Source organism: Excalfactoria chinensis, chromosome 2, assembly GCF_039878825.1.
Source record: "Excalfactoria chinensis isolate bCotChi1 chromosome 2, bCotChi1.hap2, whole genome shotgun sequence".
Classification (NCBI taxonomy): Eukaryota; Metazoa; Chordata; class Aves; order Galliformes; family Phasianidae; genus Excalfactoria; species Excalfactoria chinensis.
Window position 1 is genome coordinate 109,569,927 of NC_092826.1, and position 15,130 is coordinate 109,585,056.

Below are 15,130 nucleotides of genomic sequence, written 5' to 3' on the forward strand. Positions count from 1 at the left end.
TCTTTCCAGAATTCATTTTGGATCACAGGAAGATCCACCATGCACTGAGGAATCATACGGTTGATGAGATGTGTCAGCCCAAAAAACACATCTCAGAACTGCTCCTCACACATCTCCACACATTTTTATGTCCTAAGTCTTTTCCTGTATATTTTAATTCATCATTTAAATACACTGAGAAGACTTCTCTTCACATTTCTCGTGCAGCTCAGCTGGATCCTGAGGCTCCCATATCTGTGGTGAACAACATGCAATGCTCTGATCATGCCAAAAGTGAGGGAGTCCTAAAAAAAAAACTGAAACCAAACCTACCCCTAACTTTCTCATTTTAACATTTTGTTAACCACACAAATGGTCACAAAACTAAGGATGTCCAATCTCTCAATGCATTTTTAAAAATGATTAAAATTTACACCTGTGAAAGACAGAAAGCTAGGTGAATGAGAAAGAAACCAACAGAAACAAATATGACACACATGGAAAAATAAAGGCAGCAAAGCCCTAGGAAAGCTAAAATTCTCCAAAATGTAGCATGGTTTCTTGGGGCATCATAAGTACAGAAAAGCTGGAGCAAAGGGAAGCTGGAGTGAAGGGTTAGACCTTCCTGGTTGGCTGTATCTGGGAGCTAACAGCAGGGCACTATCAGGTGGCCGGTCATGAAAAGAGGCAGTGGGGTTTGTCTTTCTGCCTGCCCTGAAGAAGTTTGAGCCTTTGGTTCCTCTCTTTGTGATAAGTAAGAAGAATAAATGGATGCTTAGAGATGAAGTGAGCCAGCTGCCTTAAATGAAAAATGAAAATAACTTTTTATTTAAATAGCAGAAAATTCCTGTATCATATGCATATTACACACACTAGAGATGCTAAGTACCCTCATATACAGCTAACACCAGTCACCTAAGTAAATCCACAGATGCAAGTGATGCTTGTGCAAGTCTTGATTAGCTGAGGTCCAAAATATCCGGGAATTCTGCCTGGGCCTCTCAGACCAGGAACCCTTACTTAACAAATATCCCAAAAACTATTTTCATTGTCTTCTCAAATGCAATCCTGCAGTTAGTGGTGTAATGAAAAGGGAGAAAACATAGATCTACTCTTCCTTACTCCTCCCTTAGCCCAGCAGCTCTTCTCCTGAATTTTAACCGGTCACTTGTTTAGCAAATTGCTTCTCAGAGTGCTGCTGTTTGCAGAAGGTGCCTTTATCTCTGCAGTGGCATGCTTTGTAGTGCTCAGGGCAAAATTTCCCCTGCCGTTTCCTGTTTAGCTTGTTTTTAAATGCTTTAGTTTCCTCACGTTAAAAACCCAGTATACTGAACCCTCAGAATCAGTCGCCTGCCCAATGCATGGGCAATCTGAGGAATGAAGATGGAGTGGGGATGCATGTGGGATGCCCTGTATGCAGCTCTGTCAAGGAGGGAACAGTAGTGGAACAGGGAAGAAGGGTGGCTAGAAAATCAAGAAAATGATGAGAATGTAGATGGGGGATGAATAGGATGGGAAGAAGTCAAAGAAAGGCTAACAGGAGAGCTAGCGGGATGAGTGAAGGTGGAGAGGAAAACAAAACAGAAGGTGAGGATATTAAAAACAGGGAGGAGATTAAGGAAATCCATCCTGCCAGAAACAGCACCTCTTGTCAGGCAGACAGCAGGTGCTGCCTGAGGAGGAGCTGATTCATGCATCTGGAGTGCAGGAACCAAAGCACTTCTACCTAGGAAAGGGAAATTAGAAATAAAAGATTCAAATAAATGAAAGCTGGATTTCTGGACCCTTAAGAGAAACCTGACAGTTCATGCTCTACGTGATCTCACCTCCTGCGAGTCCTTCCTGCCCTCCTCTTGCCTTACTACTGACTTATTTTGCAAACATCTGCAGTCAGGACACCTTTGGGGCTCCTACTTCCCCTACAAAGGTTGCCTGCTCTGTGATCAGGCTGTGGGGTGTTTGGGTAGCCAAACTGTCCTCTGCAAATTGTGCCACCAAAGTACCCTATGCCAGCATCCCTTTTTTCAACCAACTCTGAGCACATCTCATGCACTTTCAATATTGGCACCACATCACAAGTAACTGGTAATGGATAAAATGATCTCAGACTGTAGACACTTATTTCAAACCTCCTCTGGAAGTTGTATTACAGATTATGTCTGATGAATTTCTCTCAGCTGTGCTGCACCATCCATCCTATCTGATAATACCTGCAGAATCTTTTGGGGAATCCATTCAGTTGCACACCACACTTAAGTTTCTTCCCTGCTGTAAGGATTGGTAGAACTTTCTATCAAAACCGTCTAGTTTTCCTCATCTAGAAAAACTAGCCAATGATGATCTACTAAAGGGGAAATGGCTTTACAAATCCTTACTAGGTACTGAAGGCTGTTTTAAGGTGGGGGAGTTGAAAAACTGAACCGAAAAAAATGGATTTCTAAAAGAAAGTTATCAATTCAAAGGCAACATCTTGATTCATAAAAACTAATCATAATCTGTTTCCACCAGAAATACCAGAATGTTTTCAATAAAACAAATCAATTCACTCTTTGCCAAAATTCTCACTACTTTGACAATTCTTCAAAAAGCAGCATCTTTTCCCCAAAGGAGGAGGTAAATAGAAGAGTTAGTGCAGAGCCAGAATTCATGAAGAAAAACTTGGGCAGAGGATTTTATTTCCACTAAATTCAGGTGGCTCCATTTTTGGTATAGCGAGGTGTTCGCTGGCATGTTATTTTGAAAAATAGCACAGTAGGATGACTTCTTTAATAAGTGGGCATAAAAAACAGAGATTAGAATGTCTCAGAGTGAGAGGCAAACCCCCTGTGTGATATCCAGTGTCTTTGCCAAAGCAAGGAAGGTTTTTAATAAAGGTCGTGGAGAAATAATCTCCAAAGAAAGCGGCATTTTTTCACCCCTATATGTTTATCCTTTTATTTCACTGCTTTGCAGCGCAAAGCAGACCTCAACACACACACAAAAGGAAACAACAACCAAAGGGGGAAAAAAAAAAAAAAGAAGAAAAAAAAAAAAAAAAAAGAGCCTGAAATTTTAGTTACACCACATGTGGTTTTCATTTGTGAAAAATGAACAAGCTGTTTGTGGTTAAACTGTCTAATCTGCTGTTATCAATCTAGCGCTGCATTCAAGATTTACAGGATACATCAGCTTCTGTGCCACATTAGCTGTAAAAGGGAGAGGGGGTGGGAGGAAAAAGGAGGAGGAGAGAGTTTATCCTGAGGAATAATATTTCCAATGCAGCCACACTCACACTACATCTGGTTGTGCTGGTAGCGGCAGTTAAATTGAAATATTTCACAGCGTGTGTCAGAAACATGCAGAATGGTAATTATGACAGATCTGATTAAGCCTGAGTGCCACTCGCTCCCCGGCCAGCTCCGGTTGTGCAGGTGTGACCTTGTGCGTGCCTGCGTGTGTAAATAAAATTAATTACAAGCGAGAGGGCGAAGGCTCCGGTGACATCACAAAGCGGAGAAACTCCCAAGGGGGAGACCTAATGGAATATTTTCCCTCAGTCTAATAATACAGTTCATATTGACTTGAGGTAATTAGTGGGATCATTAAAGCAGTTTTCCCGGCGTATTTGGCTGCCTGATCAGATTAGTGAAAATGTTCTTCAGAACAAGCCCTGTGTGGTCTGCCAGGGAAGGAGGAAATAAAAAGCAACAAAGCATATTTTGGAATGATAAGCAGCGCTGGACTCCTCACAGGGCACTTTGCAGGGCTGCTCACGGGGGCCTGGCTGCTCCGCTCTCTCAACCATCTCCATGCTTTCATCCTGCCAGCATGCAGTCCCACATCATGGGATCCGAGACTTTTTTTTTAATTTGCGTTCCTCTATCCTTCTGAACTATCCTTCCGCATCCCTCATTGCTTAAAATCAGGTAAAAGCCCGGAGGAAGCACTAGCCTTGGAACAACTGCCTTAGGACAACCAGGGGAAGAAAAAGAAATAAATACATGGTGGGCTCCCCCCAGCACTGCTCAAAAAGCTTATAGGCCACGGTTAAAAGGATTGTAGGCACCGGATTGAGAATTAGTAACATTTTCATTTCCTAATGAGCTTACCCCAGCAAAAAAAAAGAAAAAAAGAAAAAAGAAAAAAAAGAGGGGGGGGGGGGGGGGGAAAGAAAGAAAAAGAAAAAAAAAAGTTTCTCTCTAATATAAAGTCTTCCATGGTAGCAGAACACAGAGCTCTAATCAAGAAATGGACCATTTGTTTAAAAACAGTCTATTGAGCATGCTCTACCTTGCAAATGGAATATGCCAAGCTCTGTCACAGATGGCAAGCTTTGACAGTTCCCATCCGTAGCGTCGATACTCGACAGTTCAGCACAAGATCAGTGACATTCTGTCTCATTAGAGCCACGCTAATTATCACAGCTAGTTTCAGGGGAAACCATGTGTTGCAATGGTCAATTTGAAGGAGTCTGTGCATCAACAAACTGGTAATAAGGATCAGACACCTTATTATATGACAGCATGCTGCCTATGATCTGATTTACTGAATCAGAGGTACTGAGGCAACACTGAAGCCTGATGGGTTATGGAATCATGTGTACACAATGCATATCTGAAATGTGCTTTAAAAAGAAAAGGGAATTATATAGAAACAGCACAAATAATTTTTTTTTTTTTTTTAAATTGGAAAGCTATAATAAGGACATCTTTCATTTGTCATTAAGACATGAAGAGCTATTCAATACATCGTCTACCCGTCTTATCTTTAATCAAATCAAATAAAATAAATAATTCAAAATGAAAACTGTAAAATTATGGATTATGCTAAATTATAATTCATTCCGTACTCTGATTTTTCAGTTGCAATAACATGTACCAAACATTCCTTATGTTGTGCCTTCTTGCTTCCTTAACAGAATCTTGTATTTTGTGAAGAGCTTTCTCTACTTGGCTCTCTACCGTCATTTGTACATTTGATGATTTGAACTTGCAGCTCTCCTCACTTCTCCTCCACACCCTGATTCTTAGACTGGGTCAAGCCACCAAACCCAAAACCTGGTTACCTGTGAGCTGGGACCACAACTTGCTTGGTGCCCAGCAGCCTCAGCCCCGTGCCTGACAGGGACACACTATAAAAAGGAGCTATGACAGTGTTAAGCATTAACTCCCAAATAGTGCAGGGCAGGTATGTACTGCATTCCTCTGGGAAATCCCTCCTTAGGGCACAAATACTTCCTGAAACTGCCACCAGATCCTCAGCCCTCTCTGGGAGACTCTTGCCAGAGCTGTCTAACCCCGCGTGTAGGGCATGTTCAGGAAGCTGCATTTTCATCCATGTGTCAACAAACCCAACACTTGCCCTGTTTGCAAAGAGCTGTCAGGCCCCAAGGAATGGTTTGAAGTGGTCAAAATTGTCCTTTCTTATGAGTGAAGTATTTTCCAAGCTGAACCTTTTTTCACTGGCTTCAACTCTATCAGAGTTTGATGCTCTTTTCCTCTGCATGCAGATCTGTGTGGGCAATTGCACACTGATGTGAACCACCTCATAGGTTTTAAGGCAGTTCCTCTTTGGTGCATCACTGCTGATTCAAGAAGCCACTGTCTACTTTTTACAAGTGGGAACCCAAGACTCACTGAAGACAACATGCTTAACAAAGATCATCTCCATAAAATAGAGGTGATCAGGACTGATGCTGGTCCTACTCCAGTTCTACCTGGATTGAGCAATAAACCTGCTACCTGAAATCCATTTTTCTGTCATCTGAGAATTTTTTTAAAAACTTTCTTAAGGAATTTCCTAAGCTTTTAGCCTTTATTTCTCACAAGACATTATATAAACAAAATTGAGACAAGGGCAGAGGAAGAGTCTGGAGTGCTCTAAGCGCTCCCTTTGTTGCTGCAACAGAAATCCAAAAACCTCTTTCCTCCTGACCCGGGTGAGGTAGAACACGCTGACTCTGCCATATGATATTTTGTGAAAGAAGCAAATCAGCTTTATCTGCCAAGTTTCACAGTTTCACTGAATGACACTGCTTTAATGGGGCCATTCTTGATCAAGCACAGGAGCCCATCTTGCTTTCTCGGTTCACACTCTTTCTCTCCTGTCCCTGCTGACACCCATTCCCATCCCAGCTCTTGCTGCTCATGGCATGTCGTCAGCTGCCAGAGCAGTCACCACGGGGGAGAGGGGGAAATGTTAAAGAAAATGAAAGGTGAGGCTGTTGTATGGTTTGCTTCTGCTGCTAATGTCTTCTACCTTGCCCTCCTGCAAGGATGAGGGACTTATCTCCAGGTGGAAAAGAAGAGCAGCAGAAGGCCTCAGAGTGCAGTTTTGTTCCTACCTTAGGGCTGCTTGTAGCATCCCTCCCCACTCCACAGAGAACCCATTGTATGCTGAGAGTGGGGAGAAAGGAGGTTTTAAGCCAAGATTTATAAACAGGAAGTGACTCAGATGTACAGGGGAGACAAAGCAGAATTAGGGTGAAGGACTGAGCCTCAGGCCAGGCCACCCTAGGACTGCATGAGATGCAGCCTCCTGAGGAAGTAGCTTTGAGAATAAATAGAGACCTCCCTCCTAAAGCCATGTTGTAACCAGAGATTTACTCCTGGTGATAAAAAGGTTTCTTTTCCCCCCACTGGAAAATGGTTGAATAGATCGTTATATATCTGTGGTAATGGCATGTTACATCTTTGTGCCAGATCCACAATACCGTGCTTGTTCAATGTGGGAAGCTGTTTAAAAATGACTTTCCTATTAGAGTATATAGCTTAGTCTCTAGATGGAAAAAAATAAAAAAATAAAAAATAAAAAAAAAATCAGATCAAAGATACAGCATTTATAAAACTGCTGGTTAAAAGATAAAAGTGAGATAACAGACATCAATTTTTCACTATAAATCTCTGAGTTTACTACAACATTAAAATTTCCAGCAAAAGCAGAGTTTTATATACCTGAACTCTAATGGCCTATTCTGAAAATATTTATGTCAGGAAAAGCACGGTATTTGCACACCAAAAGCAATTTTAGTGCCAATGTTTAGCATTCCCTTCCCATTTAACTCCTTCCAATCTATGCAGAAGTGGGAGATGCTCTTCTCAATGCCCACCTTGTGCTCCCTCTCAGGCACAATTTCAGAGGAGGGAATTCCAGGTGAATACCAAGGCCAGTAGAAAACACACACATCTCATAGAATTTCACCACACAAAATACTTGTGTGATGGCTTAGGGTGGAGTCTATAGAATGTTCTAAACCACTGTACTCCCAGCAGAACCGCTCATTGCAAATGGTATAACTGCCTAACAGAACTGAAAGCCAGGGACAGAGGGATAGGAAATTAGGCAACATTATGCAACAGCTTAAAAGTAACGGGTAAAAACTCTCTTTAAATATATAAGGATTCTGGAATAATGGCAAATAATCTATGATTTTTATTTTGACATTAAAATCAGAACTTGATCCTGGGAAACCCAAATGCCCCAGCTGCCAAAGGCTTCAACACACAGACATTTTTATTCAGGGAGGATAGAGGGTGTGTGACACCCACTTGCACATGCACAATAACCCTCAGCACTGCAGATGCAAAAGAGTACTCATTTTACCTATTTATTCTGCAATAAACTTATTTAGGCATAATAATGCAAACTAACAGCTATGTACTGTAGCACACAGGGCACTCAGAGATATGGAAGTTGGTATCACCTCAGTTTTTGCAAATTGCAATTTCCTAAATTTAAGAAAGATTTAGCAACATAAGCAGAAAAGTTTTGCTTTTTTCCCTATATCACACTATCTTTCCAGGGTACGCCATAGAACTAACTTCTCAAGACACAGCAAACATACAGGAGCACTACAAGTCTCTACTTCCCTTATCTCTCAGGGCTCCTAGGTTTGGGTTGTTTTATTTTTGTTTTGTTTCTTTTTTATGTTTCTTTTTTATGGAAGAAAATTAGATTTCGGCATCTGTCACCATCAAAAAACCCCCTCATCCCCAGCTCCCACATGAAAACATTGTAACCAATGCACAGCTACTGAACCATGATGCCTTAATGATCATTACACAAATCAACTTTTTTTATTTGAAGTAACGAAATTAAGAATGTGCTCTCAGAATTATTTGAATCAGACTGTTGGGTAATAAATTTAATAAAACGGCAATGTGATTAAATTCTAAAAGTAATGCATACTACACAAAATTTTATGTGTGGATTCTTTTCATTTTGACTTATTCAGGTGTACTGATTAAATTTTAGAAAGCAATATTGTTAGCATTTGCCCTTCTTCCACTAAAAAACACTGTAAATAGAGACAGAATGTGGTAAACATTTCGGTCTTTCATTCGTATATGTTTTTTCTAAAGCTCTCCTTTCGACATAACCTAACAAAAAATATTTAGGCCTATTATGAAGACTAAAGGCAATAAAAACATAAGACTTTAAATATTGACTCTAGATGTTTTGCTGATTACAATTCCAAAATCCCCCCCAAAATACTATGTATTTCAGTAATTTGAAATATATTATCTTCCTCAGCTCCTTAGTATAAACATTGTAAATTTTAAGGAATGTATTTTGAATGTAACAGAATCTGAATTTATTTTGCAGATAAGATATTGATCCTGAAATACGTGGGAATTTTTGAAATAGAGATTGTGTGCATTGCTATATGGGAAAAGAATTCAACCAGGAGGAACCTCTTATCCAAGTACCCAAACTGATTCAAATCCATTTCTTCAGGAGAGCCAAGAAACAGTTTTTGAATGAGTCGGCAGCAAAGTGCACTATGAAACTGCAAGTATGCAAATCCTCACTCAGCTAGGGCAGAGCATGATCTCACTGATAGCGCTGCAATCTTTTCCTGCTTCCGTCATCCCATCCTTGTGCTATGACCTCTGCTGCATCCAGGTCAAACATCAGGACCATGCATGGCCCCCAGTGCACCAGGTAACTGTTACCAAAGGTGCTTACACAGCACAAGGGAGGATGCTTGATTTTTACCTCGGCACTACCTAAATAGAAACTTCTGTAGCACATCATTTAATAGCCCTTCTGTTCAAAGTGCTCTACTCAGCAGAACATTATCTGCAGTCTCCTGGCTCAGGCAAGCCAAGCCACCTTGCAGATGCTAGCTGCTTAGTTAGACACACAATCTAATATTGACAAAAAACAGTTTCTGAAAAAATAAAAATAAAAATAAAGCCCTCCAGCAAACTCTTATCTTTGTCCACCAGGTCACTGTTTTCAGTCATGTACTCTTTTGTGCTATAGCTCAAGACTTCAATCAAGTTAATCAAGTCTTTATATCCAAAGGAAGAGAAGAAGAATATTCATTTCTGGTGAGGTTTAAGATGAAACTTTCTTGGTGAGGTTTAAAACAAAAATTTTTAACCATCACATAATTTTCTACTATGTATTCTCTAGACTTCGTACTATAACTGGAAGTGATTATCCCAGGTTTTCCACTCTGGAGTGAGAAACCAATATCCTCAAATTAAAGAGAACAATGAACCATGAGATCCTCTTAAAGGATATGTTTGAACAAGTCTCTAGTTCATGCAAGAGAGACTTCTTTGCGCCTAGAAATATTTCTCTTTACTATCAACAAGCTCCAATGCTGATCTTTTCGCATGACACGTTTCCTTTCCTATACATGGCTTTCCTACAGCTGTTTTTGGTTTTGTTTATTTTTAGTATTTTTATAAATATTAATTGTCTGACTCTAGTACTCAACTGTTAAGAGAAGATCAAACACATTCAGTTTACCTATCAGGTTACTTCTGTGAAGCAAGTTTCTACTACAAATGGCAGTTTGGCTAAATACAGCTTTGAGTTCTTGCTAAATGCATAAATTAACATTATTTTGCTTAAATACAGGAGAAAAACAACCTCTGAAAATAAAGACAATCCCCACAATGAATTGGAAAAGAACTGTTTTCTCTTGTTTGTTCAGTACACTCAGTAGCACAGCCTGCACAAGATTCTAAGTTTTTGTACTAATACTCTAAAAAAACCCCTACTTCATCCTTTGGAAGCTTTTGTTCTTCCAGCACTGATTTTAAAAGGGATTAACTGTTTCTTTTCAAATCAGAATTGGAAGAGCTTTTCCAGATAGAAATTTTAAGATTACATTCTTAAACACATCAAGACACAAACTCAGATCAAAAGAACGTGGACCAACAGCTGAGATTCATACCTTAGTTTTGTGGAGAACAGTAAAGGGAAAGGTGTAGAGAATGGACAGTTCTCCAGCTCCTGGTCTTGACATGTAAATAAAGACATCTGAGGAGCACACAGGTTGGGAGCTGCTATAACATTCTATCATAATTAGAAACATTTCGAGAGCCCTGTAATTTCCAATCAAAATTACAGTAATTTCTGATATACAAGCCATGATTCATGACAGAAATTTTACATTCCATGGGAGATTATAGTGGCCTGATGTATGACACACTGAGTACAGCACTAACATAAACAATTCAGTTTAATGTTTAAACAGCACTTGGTGTTTAGAATCCCACAATAAAAGAAACATATTATTGTAGAAATTATCACTTTGACAGTGATTGAAGGGTAGGCAGGCATGTGGCCCATAAAGCTGTAATTTTTACAGTCCACAGCTTGAGTTTAATCATTTTGATATAACATTTCCAAACTATCCCTTAAAATGCTCCTTACAACATATAACTTAAGAGACAACAACCTTTCCGTACAATAAAATGGAATAAATTCCAAAACGTGAACATTGTAAAAGTCAAAGATCAAATAAAATTATAAAGAAAATCAACACTGAAATCCTGAAGTCACAAGAGTGAATCTAACTGATCACTGACAGTTTACCCTGGAAGAAGCTGTTTTCTATGAAGAAACTTTAGAAAAGTATAGGATATGTGTCTACCTGTATTTAATAACTAATCTGACATGAAAATTTAACATTGTAAGCACTGGTGTTTTAACCATTTCTATCAAGTGCTGACATAGCAGTGGCTTTAGTTGCTCCCATTTTCTATACATTTGCTCGACTTGCATATTAAGTACGTTCTCAGCTACATCAATGCTTCTGAATACTCCAGTGATCTTTCTCAGAAGACATGTGACTTATGATAATCACATCAACAGGTGCTCACTGATTTTCCTCTCCTGCCACTGAACTTGAAAGAAATACATCAGTTAAAGAAAGCAGGATAGAAGACCACACAACAAAGGCCTAAAATAAAATGTACAATAAGTGTGTATACACACACTGGTAACCATGCAGCCACCCTATTACACGGAGACTACACAAGCTTTCTTAGATGTAACTGATCTGACTGTAATGTGTTTCTTTTTTTCTAGACACAGACAGTTCTGCCCCACCTCTAGTGCACAACCTCAGTGCTGGGTCTGCTTCACCAATCCCTATTTCTGACTCCTTTGAGCAAAAATCAGAACACTGGCATTCCTCATTACAGCCTAGAGAACTGCAAAACACCGAAGCTCCTAGTCTTCTTTAGTGCCACTATAGGTGGATTGCACACAGCTTTTGTCTCATCTGTGTCAACTACACATTTATTAAACTAACTCTTTAGAACTGACTGATTACAGAATAAAAGGTACCCAGTCTCTACCTGTGGACTCCCACAAGCTCCAAACTGAGGCACTGTGCCATCAGGCTAACCCACGACCAGTCACTAAAAATTACACGGAAACAGCTCAAAAACAAAAGGGGAGAAAAGTAATTCTTCTGCGTACAATGAACTTTACCTGGCTTTTGGTTGCTGCCACCTTTGCAAAGAGTGCTTGAGACACCTTAGCTCTCTTCATTTCCTGCTGAATCTCATCATAAATGGAAGCATTAATGTTCATGGAATTATTTTCTGTTTTTCCATTCCTCTCCGTAGCAATAGTAGCAGTTTTAACCTGGAAAATATACATTATGAGACAATTTTCATTACGGAAGAGTCATTTTCCTCTCATTCCCTTTCTAAACAGTTCTCCTCTCCATTTTTTTCCTTTTATTCCATACTGCTCTTACATCCTTTCAGTTTGTTGAAGACTTAGCATTGTAAGTTCTGACAACTGGGAAACGAGAAAATTCAGCAAACTGAAACATGTGAATGCATCCAAAATATGACTTACCATTAGCTGACCACTGTGAATTTCCATGTCATAAGACAAATTATGTGCAAACCTGTCAAACAGTCTTGTAGAGACTTGTGAATCGTTACACGATTTCCTTGCTCCACACAGATTAAGCAAAAATTATAACTGTGGCATAAAATAATCTCTACTGATATAAATTTTAGGACTAAACAAATAAACAGACACTGTTCACATCCAATACACTCAAAGCATGGTACCATAGAAAATCTGCTGCTTCAGATTTAACTTTTTAAAATATTGTCTGATTGGTTTAATTCTTAAGACTAATTAAGATTCTTAAGAACAATTTAACGCATATTTCAATCACATATGAAATCGAATTAGAGCTTTCTTAAAACTCTTAATTCTTCATGTATTTCCCTTATATACTTCATATACATATATTTAAAATATTTATTCTTCTTGAACCCTGGCTTAAAGAAAAACACATGTAAATATGACAGAATAACCACACTACCCCTTTCATGCTCATTGCCTCTGCAGTTTATGTGCTTTCCATTGAGAGGTAAAAAAATCAACAGGTACTCTCAGAATATCCCTACAATATTCTTAACAGCTAAGGAAAGCACCTTTCTTTAGCAGCTCCTCTTGCAGTACTTGCCTGAGATTAGTGGACCTTCAGAGGAGACGAAAGACTGGATTTCTGCCAAGAACCCTCAAGGTGATGATGCAAAATCAGACCTGCAGATTTCAGTTCGAACCTGCTGGTTCATACTGAAGTTGTTGGGAGATTAATTAATTTAGTCATCCAGAAGTTAGCTGTCTAGTCTAAGTTAGTCATCTGAGCTACCTCTAAGTTTAATGAACAGAGCCAGACAATTCCAAAGGGTGATTCAGCCTGCTCTCAAGGATTCATCCAAAACCAGTTTCACTATCAGTTAAATCCAGTACAAGTCAGCATCTTTCTGTGCTCTAAAGTCCCTTTGGGTTCAAAGGGAAATCATGACAGCATGATAATTCATCTTCTAATCTCACTTTATGTGAGCTTACATGTCATGTGTCTCACAACAAGAGAGGCAAAGAGTTTTGGATGAGGGACATATTTAGGAAAATCAACACTCCCAGAAAAGTCACGCTCAATTTAGTTTAACTATCCTCCGTGGTACTTTTAAGATAAAATAATCTAGCCTAGAAACTGGGAGTGCATGCCACTTTTGCTGAGCCTGATTTGTCTAGCAGGCATTTACAGAGCTGTGCTAATGTATGATCATTACCAGCAAATGTGAAACCTCAGCAAGGACAAGGTGCATACATCCACCTGCCTCCTACTGGCAGGCATTGGCCTTTCTAGTGTCTGAAATCAGGAGTCCTTAATCAGAAGGAAAATGGGGGGAAAAAAAAATCCCTGATTTCAGCAGAGTTTATCAAAAATCATGCTTTCATCTGCAAACAACTGGTACCTTGCAGGAGCAATCCTTTTTCTGCAGTGTGGTTTTTTACGGGTGATGCTGCAGCAAAGGATGGCTGAGCCTGGGTTGGTGGCTGCTCAGAAATGTCTGAGGAACCAGGCAACAGGCAGCATGAGAAGCAGCACCATGAATCTCCTCTTCTTCACACTTCAGGGTGGAGAAACACATGCCTCATGCTGAGCAAATTAGCACAGGGTTTTGCATGAGCAGGTTCATCTCCTGAATACCATGCAGTGAAAATCAGTGGCAATTTTATAATCTTTAAATGAAAAGGACTCGCTAAAAGATAACTGATGACCAATGGGAATGTGAAGTTTCCTACTGGAGACAGCAATCACTGTGAACATGTAAAAACCATGCTAAGTTAATCAGAAAACTAAAAGCAATGGCTTTGTTAACTCATCTTCTCGGACCAGTGCTTTAAATGTTGGTGAAGTTATCCTCCCAAAAGAAATACCTGTAACAACTAATCTTGTAAGGTCCTTAGGCAAAGATAAGAGGATGAAAAGTATTGTCCCAGGACGTAAAATGCCACGGCATATTTTTGTGAAGAAAGCTCTTTGCTCTTGAATCCTAATCAAAATGTCTTTTTCTGTAAGCATGTTGCCTTTTTGATTACCACTCAGCTTCAAAAGACAGCTTCATGTTGTAGTACTTCATACAATGCTGAAATGAGCTGTAGAGTGAACAGCCTGATCATTAAAAACCAGAACTGACACACCTCATTGGATACAATTTATATTGTGACTCTTGGTCCACATTTTTCCATGTGCAATTTAGTATGGATATGCTTTTAACCTAAGAGAACTATTTAAAATCCTCATTCTGTTTGACAAATCACAACTATTTGTACACAAGACAACAAACTCAATGGCATCTAATGTGTCACTGACATTTAAGAAAAAAAAGAAAAAAAAAGAAAAAAAAAAAAAAGAAAGAAAAAGGCTCATATTGCCCTGTTGCCTTTTGCTGATACTATATTGGAAAATGAACAACAGAAAACACTAATATCTGCATCAAAATGCCATATTAGCCCACATATCTTCAGGACAATGAAAGTCTTAAATTTATAAAATGGTAGGCTTGGGGATTATCAAGAGTTGTAGTTCACAGCCATATTCCTTCCCTCTCCAATTTACATCACTGGCCAAGTATAAAAAATTCTTCCCCTGCTTCTTAACAGTTTCTCTTTAAAGATCAGGTATAGACTGTGGCTGGACTAGATGGACCATTGGTCTGCTCTGGTCTGATGAATTCCATGCAGTAATGCTAATTAACCTCTTGGAGAATATCCATACATAAAACAGTTTCATAATTTATACATAGCAAGCATCTAGCCTGCTGTGTTGAATTCAGAATTGAGTTCAAGCTAGAGGCTGTTTGAAGCTACCTTGAAAAAATGCCCTCCTCCTCAAAATAATAATAATAACAATAATAAAAAAAAAAAAAAAAAAGCAGGGGGGGGGGGGGGGGGGGCGGGGAGGAGTGTGGAAGAGAGGAAAGGGAAAGGAAAAGGGAAATGGGAAATGGGAAATGGAAAGGGAAAGGAAAGGGAGAAACAAACACTGAAAAACAAAAAGCCCTCAACAGTGCAACCTTAGGACTTGGGAGAGGAGGTAGAAAAA

The 15,130-nt window shown here is 39.4% G+C and overlaps 1 protein-coding gene across 11 annotated transcripts in view; it reads right to left on the reverse strand.

Moving 5' to 3' along the window:
• Positions 1 to 15,130, reverse strand: part of SATB1 (SATB homeobox 1) — a 94,647-nt gene that overhangs the window by 13,604 nt on the left and 65,913 nt on the right. For all 11 annotated transcript variants that reach the window (XM_072328292.1, XM_072328289.1, XM_072328285.1 and 8 more), the window contains one exon: positions 11,698 to 11,853. In XM_072328292.1, coding sequence (XP_072184393.1) covers positions 11,698 to 11,853 — 156 coding nt within the window. The remainder of the gene's footprint in view (positions 1 to 11,697; positions 11,854 to 15,130) is intronic.